General features: G+C 52.7%; 1 protein-coding gene across 1 annotated transcript in view; it reads right to left on the minus strand.

Moving 5' to 3' along the window:
* Positions 1 to 13,465: 13,465 nt before the first annotated feature.
* The window catches only part of LOC138101669 (centrosome-associated protein CEP250-like), a 57,909-nt gene continuing 48,173 nt past the window's right edge, over positions 13,466 to 23,201 (minus strand). Inside the window, exons 28-34 of the mRNA XM_068999443.1 lie at positions 22,002 to 22,092; positions 19,527 to 19,655; positions 18,790 to 19,070; positions 17,432 to 17,591; positions 16,610 to 16,853; positions 15,844 to 15,998; positions 13,466 to 13,621 (exon numbers count right to left, since the gene is read on the minus strand). Of these exons, the coding sequence (XP_068855544.1) occupies positions 13,466 to 13,621; positions 15,844 to 15,998; positions 16,610 to 16,853; positions 17,432 to 17,591; positions 18,790 to 19,070; positions 19,527 to 19,655; positions 22,002 to 22,092 (1,216 nt within the window). The remainder of the gene's footprint in view (positions 13,622 to 15,843; positions 15,999 to 16,609; positions 16,854 to 17,431; positions 17,592 to 18,789; positions 19,071 to 19,526; positions 19,656 to 22,001; positions 22,093 to 23,201) is intronic.

Here is a 23,201-nt window from a genome sequence, read left to right on the forward strand (position 1 = left end):
CTGCCCCTTGGCACGAGCAGTGACCAAATGTCAGTGTCCAAAGGCCGTTGGCCTTTGCAGGGTCTAAACCCCAATCTCCAAAGGCCGTTGGCCTTTGCAGGGTCTAAACCCCAATCTCCAAAGGCTTTTGGCCTTTGCAGGGTCTAAACCCCAATCTCCAAAGGTTGTTTGACTTCGCAGGGTCTAAACCCCAATGTCCAAAGGCCGTTGGCCTTTGCAGGGTCTAAACCCCAATGTCCAAAGGCCGTTGGCCTTTGTAGGGTCAAACCCCAATCTCCAAAGGTTGTTTGACTTCGCAGGGTCTAAACCCCAATGTCCAAAGGCCGTTGGCCTTTGCAGGGTCAAACCCCAATATCCAAGGGTCGTTGGCCTTTGCAGGGTCAAGAGCACAAGATCAAAGTGCTGTTGGCAGTTGCAAGGTCAAAGCCCCAATGTTCAGGAGCTGTTGACAGTTGCCAGGGCGAAAACCCCAACATTCCATGGGCTGTTGATGGTTGCCAGGCTCCAAACCCCAACATTCCATGGGCTGTTGATGGTTGCCAGGCTGCAAACCCCAACATTCCAGGGGCTGTTGGAGAGGCCCTCCCCTGGCTCTCCACCCATCCCAGCTCACTGCTGCCCGGCACCTGCACCAGCACCCCCACATCCCCACAGCCCAGCTGGGCAGCTGGGCAGGGACCTGGCTCATAACATGAGTTCAAAGTTGCTGGCCCAGACAGCATCAGTTTTAAGGCTCAGCATTCCTGAGACCCGCATGCTCTTTAGGGATGCGCTTAGTTCCTGAGTCACAGGAATTTGTCTGTCTCCCCTGACAAAGGGGAGGTGTAAGAAAAAGCCTCAAAAGGTTCTTGGTGCTTACAAATATTCATGGAAAGTAAAGCTCTGCATCTAGAACAGCCACATGAGGAGGAAAAATGGTGTTTCAGGGTCTTTTCAAATTCCTACAGAGAAATGCCAGGAGTTGCAGTGTTTAAGGCTCATAAAAGAGATTCAGAATCCCGAGACAGACACGAGTGCATTTTTTTCTCTGCTCTCTGTTTGGCAACATATCACTAGGTCTTCTAGGCAGAAGAAAAGTCTTGCTGCTTATTTCAAAGATTCCTCGTGTCTTGGGGTGACCTTATGATGTGTAGCCCATATCGCTGCCTATGCCCAGAAATTAATTTCTATGCCTCTAAACTGAGCACAACTTTTTCAAAGCAGTTTGCAGCTTGTTCAAGGTCACACACAGATAGCGGGGTTTTTTTCCAGCTGCGGCAGGGGAGGGAGGAGGCACCTGGCTTGCGGCTTCCCGGTCAGCTTTTGGCCAGTTGTTCAGCTTCTTTTTCTCCGGAGAGAGAGGTGAATTTTTTTTTCCTTCCCTGGAATTTCGGACTTTCTCCCTTTTCCACTGGACTGCTACAATATTAGAACACATCAGGAGGACTTTCCACCGAGCGCAGAGGGCCTGGCCTTGGGCCAAGCCCCAGCTCCGAGGAGACCAACAGGAGGACTCTAACACTTTCCCAGGTTTTTTCTCCACAGCGAGAGATTTTATTATTTAGCATTATTTTCCTTTTCCCGTGTGTTTGTTCAATAAATAGTTTTATCTCCTTCACTTTCCTTCAAGGAAAATTTATTTTTTCCCAAACCTGGTGGGGGAGGGGTGGTTGTGCCTTCTCTCAGAGGATATATTTCTAAATTTGGCCGGAACACCTCGCTAGGAACAGACCTTCCAGAACCAAATGCTTGGAAAAGCTTTGGTAGATATTTTACTCCTTCATCTTTGAGAACATTCATCTGTGTCCTAGGGAGAATTTTTGTGCCCCAGTTGACAGGAATTGGTTTCTGGCAGGGTACAAATCGTCTGGGGAAGAGAAGAGCGGCACCTGCCTTCTCCAGGGCCTCTCCAGACTCTCTCCAGAGACTGACGGCCCAGGGATGTCACTGCCAAGTTCAGCTTCAGAGACCGATGCAGCTTCGAGTCTCTGCTTCCAGAACAGCAGCTTTGGGCTCCTTGAGCACAGCTGCAAAGGAGCAGGACAGCTCCCGGTGAAGGTCTGAGCTCCTGGCTGGTCCTTGCACAGCTCTCAGTGTAGTTCTGCCAGTGCTGTTGGTCTCAGGCCACCTGTGACTGCAGCAAGGACACCTGAAAGAGGCAGAAAGCCCAGCTCAGACAAGCCCACGTGGGCAGGAGCATCCGCAGCCCCACGGTACCGGCTGTGGGGGCAGACACAGCCTCCAACTCCAGCCCTCACCAACACTCTGCCCTTGGGGAAGGGGAAAGGAACAGGCTCCCACACTGCCCCTGAACGGAGCTCAGATGATCAACAAGTCCAGTTCATGGCTGGCAAACCCTTCCCTCATACAACCCTCAGCCACCACAGGTCGGGGAGAGAGAGTTCCGACAGGATTTAGGAACCCAGCTCTGATTCCCAAAGCACGCATTCGGGCCACTGACCCCTTTCTCCACGGGCTGTGCCTCAGCACGAGGGCCTCAGCTCCCCTGAGCTCCTGGAGGACTCTCCTACTTGAGCTGCTGGACAGCCAGCCCCGGCAGGAGGGGAATTTGGTGCTTGTGTTATAGCAGGTTGGCTTTCCCGGGCTGGTTACCTATATATCGATAATTAGTTGATGAATTGTTAAATAAAGTGCCTAATTAATGTACTATGAATTTAGATAGTTATAAGCTAATGAGTTAAGTGCGCGTGTGTACAGGAAGCAATGCATGGGTATAACCATTAGAGGCAGGTACAACAGGAACCTGATGGACTTTATAGAAGGATCCTTTTAGAACCATTACCCCATGAGACGATATCAGTACCCAAGACCCTGACTGGAAAAGGAGCTGACCAATGGAATGGATCCAATTAGAAATGATTGGTCAAGGATGCACCATGTTAAAAGGCAATCAGAACACCGGAAAGTGGCCAATCAGTGAGATTGAAAGCGCACCAGTCCTGGAGGTGACAGAGACAATAAAAACTGACCAAGTGCTCTGTACCAGGTTCTCTGGTGGAAACTTGTGGTCCAAGGGAGTACTCGATGTGTCACATTGTTCATTTTTCTGGCTTGTAGTGTAGGGTCTGAGCTTATCTTGGATCCTCGTTCTCAGTTGCTAATTAATAAACAAGTTAGCCTGCCAAAAGGTTTCCCACCTCGTTTATAACACCTGGGGTTTTTTGATGCCTTCTTGAAGCATTTTAGCACCCGAAGCCCCTTTCACACCGCCCCATTTTTTAATTATATGTTAAGTATAGCTTTAACTTCTTTATTCATATTTATTATGCTTCCACTTAATCTCACTTAATCCCGAGGGATTCTTAAAGGGGTTTTGGGGGTTTTCTTGGTTTTGCCACGTTTTTGTGCACAGTCCGCCTTTTCAACCCTCCATTCTTTAAATGTAACAAATATAGCCTTAAATTTTTCTATACTTATACAAATTTATTCCATTTTTGTCAGTTTTGTTAAGTTTTGAAAAGGTTTTGAGGCTTTGTTGGGTCATTTCCGGTACCCACCCAGCCAATGACTGAGGGGAGTTGGGCTGAGGCGGGAACAGCTCTCGCCCCGCCCCCTGTCCCGCCCAGCCAATGACTGAGGGGAGTTGGGCTGAGGCGGGAACAGCTCTCGCCCCGCCCCCTGTCCCGCCCAGCCAATGACTGAGGGGAGTTGGGCTGAGGCGGGAACAGCTCTCGCCCCGCCCCCTGTCCCGCCCAGCCAATGACTGAGGGGAGTTGGGCTGAGGCGGGAACAGCTCTCGCCCCGCCCCCTGTCCCGCCCAGCCAATGACTGAGGGGAGTTGGGCTGAGGCGGGAACAGCTCTCGCCCCGCCCCCTGTCCCGCCCAGCCAATGACTGAGGGCGCTTTTCCCCGCCCGCCGGTTGGGCGGGAGCCGCTCCCCACTTGTCAGTCAATGAGGGGGGTCCGGCTGAGGCTGGAACTTCCCCCTCTCCCCCTCCCCGGCCGATCACTCCCGCCCCTCCCTGCCTCGCTGCCACTGGCCCCTTGTGACTCTGAATTTTCCCCACCTGCCCCAGTCTGGACTGGTTTATACTGCTTTATACTCCCCCCTCCCCAGGCAGAGGAGCTCCTGTGCCCCCCACCCCGCAGTGGGTAAAATTCACCTCACTAGAAGTTCGTGTCCACAAAGGAGACCGAGGAGTCCTGTAAAATTGCCTTGATTTGGAGAAAGGGAGAAAGTCCGTCAGGTGTGTGTCCAACGGGGTCTCTCCCAATTAGTTGGAGCAAGTAGCCTTCTTTTCTCCTCATTTCCTGGCCGCATTTTCTCCTCCTTCCCTTTCCCTGTTGGCTGCGGTACTTGGAAGGTACTTGGGACTTCCCGATCCACCTATCCGTGTCCCCCCTTAGTATGTGCCCCCTGTAAAACACACGATCCATGAGCATTACAATTAGCTAAATCAAATGATCTATTTTAGTAAGCTTTACTAATTGGCACGGACTGCTGCTCAGCCAAAGTCATGCTGAAGTCCTGAACTTTGGGAAGAAGAACAAAGACTTTATAGGATTATGAATATTAATATCTTTGCCTAGGGTGGATTAAAAGCTAATTAGAGCCCCCCAAACTCCCATCTCACCTCCCACAGACTCCCAGAATGTCTCCAGAGCCACCCCAAACCCCCCTGTTAGCCCCTAGAAACGCCCAAGGGACCCCCCCTGTTGGAAAACCAACCAGTTTAAAACCACTTTTTTTATATAACTTTAGCCAGGTTTCTTCACCTTTGCCCCGGAGAAGGGAACTGAAGCTTCTTTCCAGGGCATTGTTTCTCTAGGTGAGGCCTGAGATGGGCTTAGCATTTCAACAGACTGGGAGTAGCCCCAAAGAGATGAAGGCCATCGACGGAACATCAACAGAACATCAGCGGCCATCTATGAACATCTACCCCAGACTCTGCCTCTGGCAGAGTTGGAGACATCTCCTCCAGAAAAGACTGATAAGAAAATCAAGGAATGAAGATCTAATTAACATCAGAAGAGAAGAAATCTGGATTCCATAGGAGAGCAATTGCTAAGAACTACACTCACTTGGGACCAATGAACACTGACCCAATTTGTTTCTATGACTTTTGACTGTATAAAAGATCTGGAAAATCTAGTAGAAGCCATGTGTCATGGAATGATTCTCTCTGCACACCTGGGCTATGTGTGGATGAGATGATTTCTGGGGTACATCCTGGCCAGAACAATATCCTGGCCAGAATAAAGTAATGCCTTGACTCTCTAACATTAAAAATGTTGTGTGAGGGCTTTGTTTTTCCCACAGTTTTGGTGACACCCCCAGGCCACACATCCAAGGACGTGTTCTCCTTCCACCCGGGGGGGGGGGGGGGGGGGGGGGGGGTAGGGGGGGAGGCTCTGTGGGAGTCTTGGTGTTCTGGGGTCCCATCTAGCGTTCGGGGGGGTTCCCCTGATTTTGGGGTTTCCTCTGATTTCATGCTCCCCCAGTTACATTCTCCTCCCATGTGGGGGAGCTCGGGGGTCCCAGCTTCTTTGGCAGGGGCGTCACCCTGATATTGGGGTCTTACAGCATGATTTTGGGGTGTCCCCCAATTTTAAAGCCCCCTGATTTTGGGGTCCCCCACAGGACATGTTCTCCTTGCATCTGAGGGGGTGGGCAGGTCTTGGGGATCTCCCATCTTGGGAGGTCTGGGGGATCTGGGGGTCCCATCTACTCTTGTGGGGTGTTACAAACAACTTATTGAGAGTTGGCTTTTGCCATATGTTTATGGGTTATGAATTACATTATGAGTTATAATATTAAATATTATGATATTTTCCTTGGGAAATATTAAGACAATGGTATATGTTAAAATGTTTAATGTTGTTAAAATAGTCTGGTTGTAAAGTTGTTTTTTTATAAGGGCTGCATGAGTTTGTGTGCTGTAATGTCAGTTCTGTAAGTGGGACACGCTGTTGCGAGCCAAACTTCGAAGACACAGCCATAAATGTGTGATAAATACATACTATAATATTGGCTTTCCGCAAATGTTAAAATGGATGCTATATGTATAATGTTAAAGTATTTAAATAACAATGTTAAAGTATTTAATGTTAAAGTATCGTTGTTATAAAGATACAGTTTTGCAACAATAACTAATGCCTTTATTTCTGCCATTAACTAAACTTAGACATAACAGTGAAATAGCTGATACAGTTATGCTTGCGATAATTGAACTGTCTGCTTGGTTGGATAACATCCAATGAACGGATGATGAAGACCCCTGCTACTGACATGCCAGCTATCGGCAACTGCCGTCTGCAGAAACCATCGACCAAAGCCCACCCTGGAGGTGATAATAAAAACTGACTGAAACCACAGCCAGGAAATGCGCGTGCTCTAAAAAGGCAGATCCAAGGAGGAGCCATGCTAAACAGTTCCTGGAACATGTAAACTAGTTTGGGGGGGAAGTTTGAATTGGCATGATTGATTATGAATATGCATTAGGCTGATGCAATAGGACAGGTGTGTAAAGGGTGTCTCCGCAATAGCAGGTGCGCTCTTGGCTGAGTGCCAAAGCACCCAGCGCCGTGACTTTTGCTTTATTGTCTTTGTCCCCTATTGTCCTTTATTAAACTTTTAAATCCTAACAGCAGAGTGAACCTCGTTTTTCACAAAAGGAGTGGGATTCCATCCAACGAGGACCCCGACGAGCACAGCAACAGAACTGCGCCGGCTCCTAAAAGAGTGACGTGGGGTGAGACTATGCAAAACTGTACATCAGTGTGCATAAGGCTGATGCAGCCACAGGGGTATAAAAGGTAGCACCACCATTTTGTGATTGAGCCTCTGGCCCCTGGCCATGCTCCCAGCACAATCCCTTTTGCTTTGCTGAATTTTATAGTTCTCAATAAAATTTTTAATAACTCATTTCCATATTGGATCTGGGTTGTTTATAACATGGGGTTTCCCCCTGATTTGGGGGTCCTGTCCCCAGGCTGCACACCCGAGGACGTTTTCTCCTGAGCTGCTCCAGTTCCCGCTGGAGGGGGGAGGGAATCTGTGGGAGTGGTTGGGGTTTAGGGGTGGGGGGGAAGCCCCCCCCTCCCCCCCACCAGCTACTCCATGGTCTTCCACCCTCCTCCCAAACCCTCCTCGTCTACGGGGGGGCACCAGCCCTCTACCGCCACATATAGGGGGGTGCCTGGGGAGGGTACTGGGAAGGGCTGGGAGGGGATCTAGGGGGAGATATGGGAGGAGTATGTGGGATACAGAGTCCTGGGGAGTCTAGGAGGGAGATATGGTCGGGTGGAGGGTCCGGGGAGGTCTGGGGGGAGTTTTGTGGGGCCCTGGGATGGCTTGGGGGGTATGGGCCCTACACTGACAGGTTGGGGGGGTATCTGCCAAGTTCTGGGGTGTCTTAAGGGGGCTCTGGAGGGGTCTGGGAGGAAGATATGGGGGGTACAGAGTCCTGGGGGTCTTTGGTGGGGAGATAGGGGGGGCAGCAGCCTTCCACTGACAGGTACGGGGCATCCTGGGGGGGTCCTGGGAGGCTCTTGGGAGGTCCTGAGGGCGCTGGGGAGGAAGATATGGGGGGTACAGAGTCCCGGAGGTCTCTGGGTGGTCCTCAGCAGGGGGACATGAGGTGAGTTACGGGATCCTGCGACAGCTCTCGGGGTCTCTGGGGGCACTTATTGGGCTGCCCCTCACCTGCCCCACCCCTGCCCCACCCCTTGCTCATTCCTGCCGCACCCTTCCCCTCATCCTTCCCACCCTGTCTCACCCCTGCCTGGCCCCTGCCCTGCTCTGCCCCTCACCTGCCCCACCCCTGCCACGCTCTCTCGCCTGTGCAGGTTCAGTGTCCGGGTGAACTGCACCGACCTGTTCCATGTGGATCGGCACCACTGGACCCTCCCTGCAGGGTTCGGGTGTGGGGGGGTTCGGGAACCCCGGGAATGCGCCTTCCCCAGAGCCACCGGCATTGGGGACTCATGGTGGCCTGTGGTGAGATCCCCGGGACACCCCCAAATCCATAAGAACCCCCAGAAACCTGTGGCCTTTGGAGAGCAGCTGAGCTCTCCTTCGGGACTCTTAAGGCTTCTGGGTGCTTTTTCAGGGCTTTTTGGAGGCATTTTAGGACCAAAATTGCCTTTTCATCCTCCACATTCCAGAAATAATGCCATGTCCTGAATTTATTCAAATTCAGTCAATTTAGATCTATTTTAGTTACATTTATTAAAATTTTCCAATGTGGTTGAGGCATTTTGTGTCTTTTTGAGGTGTTTTAATGCCCAAATGATCTTTTAACCCTCCACTTTTGAAATACAACATAAATATCATCCTAAATTACTCATATTTATTCACATTTACTCCCATTTTCGTCCGTTTTGTTTAAATTCCTGACAAGAATGAGAAGTTGTCTTTACAAACTGTGGGCCTGCTGTAGATAAAGCCACATACTGAGAGGTAAAAGAAGCAATAATGAATCGTGCCGCAACCGGGCCAGGAGACACTTCAGAGACAGAGTCAGAGAAGCGGGTATTTGCTTTATTCGGCGCGCCGGGTGTGTGGGGATCGCTCCTCCAAACACACACACCTGGTGCTCTCTACAACACAGTATTAAGGGTTAAATTATGAATATTCATCACATTCCTTGGGACAGGTGTGGTTACACAAATTATTTCTCGGAAGTCATTAGCATATGGGCCACGCATGCGCTGTGTGTCCTGGTGGTCGCGCTGAGGAAGGCCTCTCCTCTTCCTCGGGGGTCTTTCTGATGGAGGCCAGTAGTCATCCTCGCAGTGAACTTTTTCACCTTTCTCCCTGGGCATGCGTAGTCCTTTGAGGGATGATTCAGCAATCTCTGAGATGATCCTTGTCCCCTCTATCTTGACAAGATTAGGGTGAATTCGGCTTCTCAGGCTTTGTAATGAACATCTTCCGTCTGAACTAACATTGCTGTCTCCCAATAGTTAACTTGTGCTTACATGAGGTAGTTATTGACTGCCCCTTCTTCAATAAGAGGAACCAAAAATTCCATAGGAATTCCACTAATTGACAGGGAGTGTTACTCACTCAAGACTGCCTTAAATCCCTGGACTTAGAGAAAAAGAACAGAAACACAAGGCAAAAGAAAACAGGGGGGAGGGGGGGAGAGGGAAGGGGAGAGTACACATTGGAAGGGGGTATGTTACTAGGCAATTCGGGAAGTCTGTACCTCTCAAGTACCTCAGCCAACGGGGAAAGACAGAGGGAAATGTGGCCGGGAAATTAGGATAAAAAGAAGGCTGGATCCTCCAACAACTTGAGAGACCCCACAGGAAATGACCATGATCGCTCCCTTTATGTGAATAAAGTAACAGGATTTCTCTGTCTCCTTTTTGGACATAAACCTCTGGTGGTTTTGGGTTAGTTTTCCTGACATTCCGAAGGGGTTTGGGGTCTTTTCTGGGTCCTTCTGAAGCGTCCCGTCCTGTCGTGACTCCGCCCAGCCAACCCCTGAGGGGACGTTTTGCTGAGGCGGGAACGGCTGGTGCACACCCACGCCCTCCCCTCGCACAGCCAACCCCTGTGGGGAGTTTTCCCCGAGCGCGGTTTCGGCAGGAGCCGCCCCTCCCTTCTCAAGCAAATCGGTGCGGAGGGGGGACCGTGCGACGGCAGCTGAAGCGCTTGGGAGCCTCCGAAACGGCGGGCGGGCCCCACCAGGCCGCCCAATGTTCCTCCCCTCTCCCTCTCTTGCCGCCATTCCCCCCCCGCCCCAGCCCGTCCCTCACGGCCACCGCACTCTGATTGGTCGTCGCCGTGAGGCGCGCTGCGCTCCCATTGGTTCAGCCCTTCCCGAGCCACGCGCTGATTGGCGTTAGCCGCCCCTGCTGCCGCGCTTCTTCTGTTGCCAAGGGCAGCCGCGCGCTGATTGGCCGGCGGGTGAAGAAAGGGGCGGGGCAGAGCGATCAGGGCAATCCCAAGCACAGACTCGGGCTGGGCGGAGAATGGATCGAGAGTCGCCCTGTGGAGAAGGACTTGGGGGTGTTGGTGCATAAAAAGCTCAACGTGCCCCAGCCCCTTGCACTGTCACCCAGAAACCCCCAATGTCCTGGACTGACCTCACAGCGTGGGCAGCAGGGGACAGGGGGATTCTGCCCCTCTGCCCTGCTTGGGTGAGATCCCACCTGCAGAGCTGCCTCCAGCCCTGGGGTCCAGCATCAGAAGGATGTGGAGCTGCTGGAGTGAGTTCAGAGAGGCTGCAGAGATGCTCCAAGGGCTGGAGCCCCTCTGCTCCGAGCCGGGCTGGGAGAGCTGCGGGTGTTCAGCCTGGAGAAGAGAAGGCTCCGGGGAGACCTTAGAGCCATTTCCAGTGCCTAAAGGGGCTCCAGGAGAGCGGGGAGTGGGCCTGGAATGCCAGGACAAGGGGAATGGCTTTCCATTCCAGAGGGCAGGGTTAGAAGAAGTTCTTCCCTGGGAGGGTGGGGAGGCCCTGGCACAGGGTGCCCAGAGAAGCTGTGGCTGCCCCATGCCTGGAAGTGTCCAAGGCCAGGTTGGAGGGGCCTTGGAGCAACCTGGTCTGGAGGCAGATGTCCCTGCCCACGGCCAGGGGTGGCATAGGATGAGCTTTGAGGTCCCTCCATCCCAGACCAGTCGGGGATTCTATGCTGAGGAGAAACATCACGCTAGGGATGGCGAATCCAGGGAGTGCCAAGCTGCCACGGCATCATGTCCATTGGGTGGTCCCTGACAAGGCCAAAGGGCAGCTCCTGAGGAGACCAGGTCATCCAGTTGGGCCAAGACTGCAAAAGTGGGATGCCATCACTCGGTGCTGAAGGCTCACTGCCAGGTGCCCTGACCCTTGAGCAGCTGTAGAAAGTGGAGGCTTATGTGCCTTCAAGGCAGGGTAGCCTGAGCACACGGCTTCTGTCTCTCCTGCCTGTGGGTCTCCCCTGTCTGGGCAAGGGATGCAAGCTGAGCTGAGGCTGGACGTGACATCAGTGCGTGACACATCCGTCAGCCTCAGGGACCATAGAAATGGGGGCTGGCTCCAGATGCATCTTCTCCAGAAGATGCATCGCTGCCACTCACTGTGACAGACAACATGGAGAATAGAAATTTTCGGTTGCAAAATAGAGCTTAAAGACTAACTAGCAAATTAGATAAAAGAATGTAAAAGTAGACACACAGGATGCTAAACAGAGCTGAAAGCAGTGGACAAACAGATAATAAGGAACCTAAGTGGGTTTTGTGACAAAGTTATGTAACAAGAAACACCAGTGCATGCCCTAAGAGAAGTTCAAGGCAAGGTCACTTCCAATTTTGGGGGCTCTCAGCGAATACGACCACCAGAGACCCCTTTATACAACCCTCTAAGACCATAAAAGGACTTCCAGTAAGGGGCAGAGGTGGGTAAATTAGTTCTAGGAAAGTAATGTTTATGTATTAGCCCGGAAGCACCTTGTAATGAATGTGTATGATCCTGACGGAATAAACACCCGGTGTAAAGTTTCATGACACACATCTGCTTAGAGGAGACATCCTCTGCATGTAAATATTAGTCGTTAATCAACAGTAATACCGGCTCCAGGGAGGATCAGTGAGTGGTGTCACCACAGCCTGGCCACTTCCTGCACCTGATCCAGCAGTACTGAGCCTGCTGGCTCGGGCAGTTTTCCATTCACTTGGCCGCTCACTCGGTCCGTACCTCACCAGTCCGGCTGTAAGGAGACTGTGTGGCTGTTGAATGGTTTGCAGTGTCAGCAAAACCCTCCCTGGTCCCCCATTATTCACAGAGTCCATCAGGTCGGCCAGCCATGATTTCCCCCGTGGTAAATCTGTGCTGGCTCTTCCCAGTGCCCTTCCCTCGCAGTTGCTTGAAAGGGTGTCCAGGACCATTTGCTCCATCACCTTCCCAGGGATTCCAAAGGAGCTGATTAGCCTGTAGTTCTTCAGATCCTCTTCTGTGCCCATCTTTAAGACTGGTGTAACACTCTTTGCTGTTCTCAGGAACCTCCTTCAATGGCCAGGCTTTTTTGAAGATGACAGACAGCTCCTGTAGCTTCCTCTGGTCCTCAGACCTGGTGGATGCCTGGCTCAAGAGCTCCCTGACTATTCTCCCCCTCCCCTACTGCTTCCACAGCAATGTCTGTTCACTCCTTCTGGATAACTTGATTCTTCTTCCACAATTTTTTCTTCCACATTCCTCCTTTCTGAGATGAGGTTGATCACAAGTTCCCCGCTCAGTTGATCTCCTGTCAGCCAGGGCTGTGATTCTGCTTTTCACCTTGCTAAGTTACCTTATTCTAAACTAGGACCTCAACCCCTGACCTTCTCATCCTCAGCCAGTTCTTGAGTGTTTCCAGGATCAAGAATTCCTCCCACTGGGAGGGTGGCCGAGCACTGGTGCAGGTGCCCAGGGAGGTGGTGGAGTCTCCATCCCTGGAGAGATTCAAAAGCCGCCTGGACACCTCCTGGGCAGCCAGCTCTGGGTGGCCCTGATGGAGCAGGGGGCTGGGCAAGGTGACCTCCAGAGGTGCCTCCAGCCTCCCCCAGCCTGAGATTCTGTGACTCGGAGAAAAAACAGGTTGCAGTTTCCTAAGGACAAATGCAAAAGCTCCACATGTGGCAGGATTCTCCTGCCCTCACCAAAGTGGTTCATGTCACGTGTCTCCCATCTGCAGATTCCTCCCTGGAGTGAGGATGCCCCTCAAGGTCACTCCTTGAGGCTGACAGAAATATTTGCCCACGGTCATTGGTTTGGGTGAGAAGCATCAATCTTTAATTATTAATTGGTTTTGCTGGCTTGAATATAACTGCTTCCATGTTGCTTCAAATATAATGCACTCTACCGGAAGTTATAGTTCTCTGTACTGGGTAGTCAATAACTCTGATAAAGGTCTTTTTGTGTAGTCGTAATAAACACTTTATTTTTCTATAAATATATCCTTCATCCTATGGAACACAGTTGTATAAAGGTTCAATTACACCTATTATCCTACAATCCTACAATTACACCTGCAATCCTTTAAACATAAACTATGGACAAAATCTGAGGCTACGACTGCATGCAGCTGCACCCTGTCTCCTCTCTGACAAGCCTAGGAAGTAAGGAGGTCCTTGTGACTCAACGAGAGCATCTCCTGCCTGCTCCCTGCACAGCTCTCCAGGGGTTCCTGCCGGTCTCGGGCCAGCTGTGACTGCAGCAAGGACACCTGAAAGAGGCAGAAAGCCCAGCTCAGACAAGCCCACGTGGGCAGGAGCATCCGCAGCCCCACGGTACCGGCTGTGGGGGCAGACACAGCCTCCAACTCCAGCCCTCACCAACACTCTGCCCTTGGGGAAGGGGAAAGGAACAGGCTCCCACACTGCCCCTGAACGGAGCTCAGATGATCAACAAGTCCAGTTCATGGCTGGCAAACCCTTCCCTCATACAACCCTCAGCCACCACAGGTCTGGGAGAGAGAGTTCCGACAGGATTTAGGAACCCAGCTCTGATTCCCAAAGCACGCATTCTGGCCACTGACCCCTTTCTCCACAGGCTGTGCCTCAGCACGGGGGCTGCAGCTCCCCTGAGCTACTGGAGGACTCTTGTCTTTCAGAGGTTGATGCATTTTTCTGGTCAGACTGGGAGACAGGCAATGTAAAGTAGTCTGGGGGGAACACTCTCCTAAAAGTTCTGATTCTCCTCCCTTCATGTTCATCCTGCACCTTGGATGGGAGAAAGGGTCACAGAAACCTGTCAGCAACCATGGGGCAAAAGGACCTCTGGACATCAAGGCAAGGAGATCTCTGCTCACAGACCCTCAATTGCACCAGACAGCACTGGGGGCAAAGAGCTCTCGCTGGGGGCTGTGCAGGAGAGGCCAGTGTGTGTCCGGGGACACGGGGCCAGGGAGGGAGGCAGCGGAGTGAAGGTGCCTTTGTGAAAGCCATGGGCTGCCACAACAGAGAGAACAAACAAAGGGGTGTGCCCACAGCAGGGACAGGGAGAGGCAAGGAAACAAGCAGAGGACTCCAAAGCACTGCCTGGGCACACGAGTCATGATCCAGAGGAGCCTGAGGCTCTGCAGAGGCAGTGAAAGCCCACTTTACCTCAAAAGTTCTCCTGAGCTCACGCTTCTCTGGCTTGTCTTTTGCTGCTGCTGCAACCTGGTCCCGCACACATTCCACACCCCTCCTGGAGTGCTCAGACAGCCGCTTGCCTTCTGCTCCAACAGCCTGCTGGGTGTTCAGAGAGGAGATGATTCCCTTATTTCAAACACCACAAGAGCTGTCCCTCAGAAATCTCCATCTGGGGAAGCATCCTCGAAGCTCCAGCAGTGCAGCTGCTCTTCAGCCCTCGCTACAGAACTCTGCTCACTTCAGTCCATCACTCTGCTCACCTGCTCCATTCCTTTCCACACCAAATCCAACCCACACTTGTTGCCTCCCCTTGCCTGGGCACGGGAGAAGCAATTCCCCATGCCCAGCTTTTGGCCTGGAGCTGATTTGAACAGCAGCTCCAGAGCTGCCTCAGTCATTCCAGGCGTGCCAGCAAACAATCTGGCAGCCAATGGTCTCTGGCTGGAGCCAGGCAGACACACAAGGCTGCCTGCTGCAGCCCGGGCTGCTTTGCCCAAGCAGGCCTAGACTGACAGGGATTTAGAATCCCACCTCTTCATGGGAAACTTCATTGGAATCTTTGAGAGACGTTGCAGTGGACTGAAGATCAGTGCCAGTGCCTACCTGGGGATGACTCTTTCCCTGCAGAAAGGCTGAGTGTTTCTTCAGAGCCTCTTTGGCAATTTTACACTTGGCCAGTGGAGCACACAGGACTTGAGCATTTCCTCTGCCTTCCTTCAAAGCAGCAGCCCCATGCTCCAACTCCTCCTGTTTTCTTTCATTTTCAGCGTCCAATTGTTGCGTTGTTTCCTTTCTTGAAATTTCAAGTGTTTTCATTTCATTCTTCTTTTTCAGATCCCTCATCTGCTCCTCGTACAATTCCCGTTCACGCTGCCAAAACAGGGAGGTCACTCATTCCCTCTCTCGGTTTGCTTTTCATACCAGATCGGGACTCCTGCCACAGGCAGGCAAAGGCTGCCCCTCTCTCTCTGCCTCTCGGGATGCCTCAGACCTTTGCTGGGACCGCCCTTGACGCTGAGTCTTTCCCAGCTCACTCAGCCCATCCCAGCTCCCTTTCTGCCCTTCCCCGACCTCTTGCAGCTCCACTCGAGTGTTCCTTTGGGGAGCAGCTGCCAGAACTGCAGCCAGGATTCCAAGTCCACGCTAAGCAGGATTTAGGCAGTGCCATGAGGATGTGCTCTCCAGCAGGGAGAAAGGGAAGAGCAAACACCCCCAACATTTCATTCCCTGCAGCTGGGGTGACAGGAGTGGTTTTTGAGCTCTCCTGTGTAGAGTTTCCATGGCACCATCCCCGAGAGCCCCACTGCCCTCTCTTGGAGCAGCAATGGCCACATCAGTCTGTCATTCTCTGCTGCCACTCAGGACGAGTTCTCCCCTTGCAGGCACACGTCCTTATCTGCATCAGCACTTTGCTTTTCTCTCTTTTCTCCCCACTGGCTGCTCTCTGATGGCCAAGGCCAAACACCTTTCTATTAACAGCAAACTTGGCCTTCTCACCCCTCGTTCCAGGTCCAGGTATTTGAAATCTGGACGTGGGTTTGGACACGAGGAATTGCCCAGACCATGCAATGTCCATAGAGACAGTGTGGACATTGAGAACTAGAGGGCACAAAACTCCAGCATGGAGGAAAACCAGCAGCCTCAGCACTAACTGGCTTTGACATGACTACGACATCTTTTCCTCCTTATTCAGAAGAATGCAGTTTGAAAAGCTCAGCTGGAAAGAGGTGCTCCTTAGAACTATTAACACAAGGGCCAAACATAGCTAGGAAATGGCCCTTCATGGCATCTGCCGTTCTCACCAGCACATCCTTCCTTTCCTTCTCCAGGCTCTCCAGTTTCCTCTGCAGAGATGCCACCTCCTGACAAAGAGTCACACCCTCTTCCTTCAGGGCAATGGCCTCTTTCTCCAGGGCAGTTTCTCGAGAGGTCTTCTGGTGTTCTGCCCTCCACATCGCTGCAGCAGGAAGGAGAAGGAGAATGAGAACAGCAAAGCAAAGGCAAACTGATGTGCATCCTGCAGGGACAACAGCACTGTCTTCTTGGCCTGCCTGTGTTTGCCAGCCCCTAAGGCCGCAAGGGCTTCCAAAGCTGACAGAAATGAAGGAAACTTCAAGGCAGAGAAAAAAGCAGGAATCCAAGGGGCAAGGTTCAGAGGAATAGGAAAGTGTCTTTCCTCTTGGGCTTGTGCAGAGTGAGCAGTCCAAGAGAGACAAAGGAGCGGGGATGCCTGTGCAGCCCTGCTCCAGAGAGGCCAATAGCCTGGGGGCTCTGGCAGGGCCTGGAGTTGGGGGGAATCGAGCTGAGGCATCCAGCTACAGCTCCTCAGCACAGACACAGCACCTGAAAGGCACCACCTGTGCACGGGATCAGCCATAGCACAGCCAGATGGCACTGCCAGCCACGGCATCTTCCTCGAGAAAAAGCTTTCACTGGCACTGGATGGAGAAATCTCCTGCTGGTTGTTCTTCCCCTCTGCCATCTCTGGGCACTTTTCCTCTGCATGGGATCAGAGAGCCCTGCTGGCAAGACGGGATGGGGCAGTGGGTGCGAGAGGAGAAGCTCTACCTTGCTCACTTTCCTCCAACTCCTGCTGCAGCTCCTGGTTGCGAGCCTTCAGATGGTCTATCTGAGCCTGCACCTCCCTCAGCTCCAGCTCCAAAGTCTTACACTGCGTGGCCATGGCCTCTGCTCTTTCCTCAGAGCTCTGGAGCCTCACATGCAGCTCAGACCCCTCAGTTTCCAGCTCCTGCTTCTCCTGAGTAGGCTGGGGAGCCGCCTTCTCGATCACTGCTTCCAGCTCGGCCGGCATCTGGAAGATGGATGCACAGAGCCTCAGGGACAGGGCTGCTCCTGAGGCAGCAGAGCAGGCAGTAGAGCAAGCAACAAAGGAGAAATGATTTCAGGCAAAAAAACATGCCCAAAACAGAAGGCACAGAGCCAAGGATTCCAGTGGAAACAAGTGTCCTGAAAATAGGGAAAGGGAGCCAATGGGCATCCTTGAGGCTGCAGCTCTGAACACCGGCTGAACTGGCTGCGCTGGAAGTGCCCTCCCCAGCCTGCCATAGCCACGTCTGTGTGCCCACATTGCTCGGTGCCCAGCACAGGCACCAACTCCATCTGGGACAACACTGCTAACAGAGGGATGGAGAAGCTCCAAAGGAGTCTGCTGCTGCTTCTCCTCCCACATTTCCTGCTGGGACCCGGGAGAGAACGGAGGAAAACATCGGCAGCAGACACCAGATCCAGCCTTGGCCTGTGGGTGCAGCAGCACCCCGGGGCAGAACATGGCAGCAGTGGATGCTGCTGGGAGGAGAAAGCAGTTGGGGCCTCCAAGCCAAAGGTGATGATGTGTGTCCCTGGAGAAGAGGACGCCAGGGCACAGATTACCTGGGTGTTGAGCTTCAGCACTTGTCCTGTGCGGTTTGCACAGAGCTGCTCGGCCTCGCGAAGAGCAGAACGAAATTGAGACACCTGATTGTTCAGTGCCTGGTTCTTTTCTTCCAGTGTTCTGAGGCACAGGTTCTTTTCCTCCAGAGACAGAAGCAGCCTAAAAGGGAAGCATGCAACTCATTACTACACGGTATCACATTTTAGGAACTCTTAGGACTCGCACCACCTCGGGGAAAACTGCTCTGTCTGATGAGGTTTGTCTAAACAACGTGGCTGTTTGTTTGTTCCCCCTGCAGTCACAGCCCAGCATGTGCCCACTCTGCTTTTATTCATGAAAGAATGGGGAGTTCCTGCCTACATGTCCTACCTTCTTCTTGAGATGGGAATGTGAATATAGACCTAACAAAGTCTTGCCATGAAGAGATTAGGGGAGAGGAAGAGTTTTCTTCTGACTACCCAGGCTCCAAGGGGGAAAGGTTTGGTCAACATGGAAGAGACATTTCCTTGCCCCATCTTGTATGTCCAGGTAGGAGGAGCAGCACCCTACAGCCAGAGGATCTCGGGGAAGTTCCCTAAGATTTACCAGCACCCATCCTACTTCCAGCTGGAGAAACAAAGGCCGATAGCAGAAGTGGCAACAGAGCCTTGGAGCACAACCTGATGGAAGATGCAGAAACCTGCAGGCAAGCAAGAGGGCCCTGCCCTTTCTTTGTCTTCTTCTCAAAAGAAGAATCCAGTGGCACTGAAGACCGGCAGGACTTGGTCAGCTGGAGGGGCCCCGCTAACCTTGGTCTTGTCTCTTGCATTCTTTGCACAGTCAGTATTGCCTGTGACTCTGGAGGCTGGCAGGGACCCTGCTTGAGCCCCCCCAGGCACCTGGGGGCATTTTCTGAGGAACGATGCAACAGAGACATTCTTGGTTCTTGGGTGCCTTTGAGGGGAATCTGGCCTAGGTCAGCAATCAGGGCCTTGAGATGGTTCTGCCAAGCAAAGGCATCAGGATGCCAGGCTGGTCCAGATCCCAAAGGCTTCAAGTTACAGGACCCAAGGCGGAGCTGCTGGATGTGTCCAGCTCCTTACACTGCAGCTTGGGCAGTGTTAGCACACCCACCTCACAACAGAACACACCCCTAGAGGGAAAGAGCTACTCCAAAAGCCTTTGTCTTCAGAAAAACTCTAACTGAAGGCTTGAAAGAAAAGAAAATGAAACACAACATCCAGACAACGAGACGCGTCTGCACGGAGAGTTCAGAACTCTGCCACATAGGAAATGCTGCCAGAGCCCCTGGCAGGTGCAAAGATGGCAAAGAGGGAATCCATTCCCACAAGGCAGAGTCCCACAGGCTTTCATTTACCTGGCTTTTTCCTTCTCTAGGGTGTTCAAGGAAGCCCAAAGTCCCGAATTTTGGCGTGCCACTTCTTCCCATTGACTCCTTTCCATCTCCAAGTTCTTCAGGTGCACTTGCAGCTCCTTGTTCTGATGTTCTGCCTCCTCCAGCATCTTCTGGAGCTGCTCAACCTGCAACAGCTTCTGCCTTGACTGCTTCTGGGCCTCCCTCACATCTTGCCGGGCTCTCTGAACAATCGTTGCCTGGGACTCTCTGGAGGCTGCCAGCTGAGATGTCAACTCTCCCACCTCCAGTCAAACAGAACAAAGCAGTCAGAGGCTACAGCCACAGCCTGTCACTGTCAGCCACAGCAGAGGCTGTGAGAAAAGGCAAAGGCCAACTTTCCATTTCTCCCTGTCCTCAGAGCACCAGATTCACAATGCATACGGACAACTTGTTTCAATCTCTACGTGGCCCACCAAGGGCACCTGAAAAAGCACCTCCCACACCAAGGCCAGCAAGAAGAGGCCAGCAGGAATCCGTGCTGATGGTTGCTGGCCAACAGCCCAGAGGACTAGCCCAGCTGTCCAGGGCAGCAGCTGAGATTCAGCAGAGCACCGAGGGTCCTTCAGAGCAGCTGCCAAGGATCCCAGAGCACGAGGCAGCCCCAGGGACCACCCCAGCAGCTGCTGCTCTGCCATGGAAAAGCAAGAAGGGCACAGACCCCCTGCTGGATGCTGCGGTGCCACTGCTCTTTCACTCACCTGCTTTTGTAGAGCCTCCCTCTGCTCAAGGAGGAGATTCATTTCCTCTTTGATGCCTCGTAGTTCTTCCTCGTGCCTCTTCTGCGCTGCCTGGATTCCCCTCCGAGCTTTCTGCAGCTCAGCTTGCAGCTTTGCCTGGATGGTCTGGCAACAAAATGCAGAGCAACTTCCTGCGACCTGCCCTCAGGCTCAGCTTTTCCCACTTGCTCTCTCAAAATCCCATTCCTTCAGCGACTTCTTTTGGCTTCTCTACCCAGCTCTGCTTCCATTGTAAGCCTTGCTTCCCGGGCCTGAGCTCTGGAGCTTGCCAGGCTCTGTGCTGCCAGGGCCTGAAGCAGCCCTTGCCTCCTGACTCCCAGCACCTGCCTTTTGTGCCCTTGCCACTGCCCTGCACTCTGTTCCCTGCCTGCTCAGACTTACCTGCCCCTTCTCTTGCTGCTCTTTCACCTCCTGCCTGAGCTGCTGCACCTGCTGGCAGGCTTGGCTTAGCTGTCCCCGAGTTTGGAGCAGTGTCTCTGATAAAGAATTCTTCTCCTTCTGCTTTTCCAGCAGGACCTGCACAGAAGGAAAGAGCAGAGGGCTTGACACTTCCCCTGCAAACTCTGTGTGGCAAGAGGCAAAGACTGATGGGCTCACGCGCTCTCAGAGCACTCGGCTGCTGTTCCCCTGGGCCACTGTCTGCCCTGGGGGGGACACAGCTTCCCAGAGAGTGACTTAGAACACAGCCCAGGAGACATCTCTGGGTTGCTGTTCAGAAATACTCCAGGCGAGTCTTTAAAAAGATTTGTCTCTTGTCAGTGTTCCCGCTGCGCCCTCCCTGTGCCCACAAAAGAAAAGTCCTACAAACTCAGTTTGGCTATGGACACCGACCAGTACACACCAAAAGAGGACCCTTAAGAGAACAGTGAAGATCCTCCAAGGTAAGTCTTAGGAAAACAGAGCACAAGAGCAGCACAAAAATCCCAACGGAAAGCTGATGTTTCTGCCGGGCTTCCTGTGAGAGGGCTCATTCCTGGGCCCAAAGATAGCCCTCTTCACCTTTCACCTCCCCAAATTCAATGTAGAAGACATGGAGGGCATGCTCCACACAGCCCCATAGCCTGCCATCTCCCACAGCTCCAGCCTTGCAAAAAATCACACCAATTCTCCTTGCACAATCATTACCTCTCGCTTGGCATTTTCAAATCTAGTTTGTTCCTCTTGTCTTTGAGCCTGCAGGGTGGCAACTTTCTGCCTCATCTCAAACAGCACCTTCTGGTGCTCCTGCTCTCTCTCTGCCTTCTCTTTTCCCCATTGCTGCAGCATCTCCTGTATGTCTGCATGGTACCTTTCCCGCTCAATTGCCTGAGGAGGGGAGGAAAAATCTTCAAGTTGAAGTCCCCAGGCAAGCTCCTCGCTGAAAAACGTGAAGCTTCATCCCTCCCACAAACCCCAACCTGAAAAGACAACAGCACTGGCTCTCTGCTCTCCAGAAACCGTGTCCTGTCAGGGAATTTAAAAGGAGGCTCAGCAGGTGCAAGGATCCCAGAACCATGGAATCATTTCTGTTGGGAAAGACCTGCACAAGCATTGAGTCCAACCATTCAGAAAAGGAGGTGTCACCTTCTGGCACCCTGATGCCCCAGTCACAAGGACTGAAGGACCGGGGCCTGTTCCATTTGCTTCCAGCCCAAAGCTAATCCCTCTGTCCACCGTGGGAGCACAGCAAGACAGGAACCGAGTTCCCACGCCTGCAGCCAGCAGCACTGTTGGCATCTGCTCCACGCTGGCATCTGCTCCGTGGCAGGTGGGACTCGGGGAAGATCCTGCCCTGGGCCGCCACGCTTTGGGTGGGCACTGCCCAAGCTGCTCTGGAACTCGCCTTACGCCCTCACGGAAGCCGTGGCTGCATTTACTGGCCCAGCACCATCCTGTGGGTCTTCACGCGCCTCCAAGTCCGAGCCGCCGCCTCTCCTGCCCGGCCCAGCAGCGGGAGGCCTCTGGCAGAGGACTGCTGCCCTTTCACACCCTCAGGCTCTGCTGGTGCTAAACCAGCCCCCAGGGCCAGCTTGGACAATTCAGAAGCGTATTGTCACCTACCAGGTCTTGCAGGAGCTTGTTTATTTCCACCTGCTGAGCAGTTCCCTGAAGCCTGAGGCTTTTGTGACACTGCTGCTCTACCTGCAAGAGCTGTTGTGCTGTGTCTTCCTGCTCCTGCTTCCTGAGAGCTCTCTCTGCTTCCAGCTCACGTTGGAGGCACTTCACTTCTCCTGCAAACACGACCAACAGCAAGATTCAGAGTCTTTACTGCCTTTACTGACTCAGGCCCTTTCAGTGTCAGCGTAGGAGGGCCCTGCCTCCAGCGCCACCGCTCCTCAGAAGCCCTGCAGACAGAGGAGGCTTTACAGCAGCTTCTCTAGGTGGGGCGGCACCACAAACAAAGCACACGAGGTTCTCACCTTGTAGCGCCTCCTTGGCCTGTGTGACTGTGAGCACTTGAGCCTCCAGATGGTTGCTGGTGATCTCCAGCTGGGATATCTGCTGCTGAGCAGCAAACAGGCTGGATTCCAGGCTCTCCTTCGCTGACCTACAGGTTGCAAATACGGAGAGACATGAGCTGCTCGCTCCTGACACTCCCGGGCAGTTATTCCAGGACAACGTGGCTCAAGATGCCCAGGCCTGAGAATGCAAAACGGGTCGCATGGAAACTTGTACAGAGAAGGCCCATTTGTGCCATTTCAGTAGCAAAGCAGGGCCCTCTGAGGGAGTGCCCAGGCCTTCCTTATGGCCTGGCACAGCACAGACAGCCCAGCCCAACGTGACCTCAACAGCCGAACCTTCAGCTGCTCTTCCTGACCTATGACCCTGGCTAGCTGTGCCCACACAGGCTGGGCCGAGGAGCAAAAGCCCAGCCTCTGCTCACAGCCCTTCTCTCATCAGCACTTCCAAGCTGCTCTGCAGGGGGACAGAACAGACTCTCGTCCTGGCTCACTCCTGACTTGTTAACTCTCTTCATCATGGACATAAAGGTACATAATTTTCCAGACACTCTGTATTTAAGAGACTTCAGAACTACTTTGCATGATACAGTAAAATCTCATGGTCATGGCAGCACTTGTAAAAATTCAGAACACCATGTTGTCTGAACAACAACTACCTGAATGCAGAGACTGCAGTTTAAGCTCCTGCACGGTCAAGGAATAGACTTGCCACCTTTCTTTTAGTGTTGCCAGCTAAGCAGGCAGTAGCCCAAGTCTTGTCCTTCTTTGGAGAGTGAGAGGGACCATCCAAAAGGACCTTGGCAGGTTTGACAGGTGGGTGCCCATCAACACAGCAAGAATCCCCAGGGGCTGTCAACAATTCCAAAGAGGTTTCCCTGCTGCTCTCTAAGCAGCTCTAGGTCCTGCCTCACACTTCTCAAGAGTGTGCTTGGAAGCAGAAGGCCCTCAGCATTTTCAGCAGGAGCCTCTGGCTTCCCCCTGAATGGCAGCATGCTACTGCCAACATCCCAAGGTCAGAGCCTGGAGTTCTGAAGATGAAGCTTCAGTTCTGAAGATCAGGATTGTGTCAAGCTACTTAGGAAGGAAAGAGGGATGTTCAATGCCCAGCACAAGGAACTAAACCCAAGAGAAACTTGAGGTTTCACTCAACAGCTGCATGGTTTAAGTACTACTCAATTCAGGGCCGGGTGGCTTG

This window comes from Aphelocoma coerulescens, unplaced genomic scaffold (assembly GCF_041296385.1).
Source record: "Aphelocoma coerulescens isolate FSJ_1873_10779 unplaced genomic scaffold, UR_Acoe_1.0 HiC_scaffold_39, whole genome shotgun sequence".
Taxonomy (NCBI): Eukaryota; Metazoa; Chordata; class Aves; order Passeriformes; family Corvidae; genus Aphelocoma; species Aphelocoma coerulescens.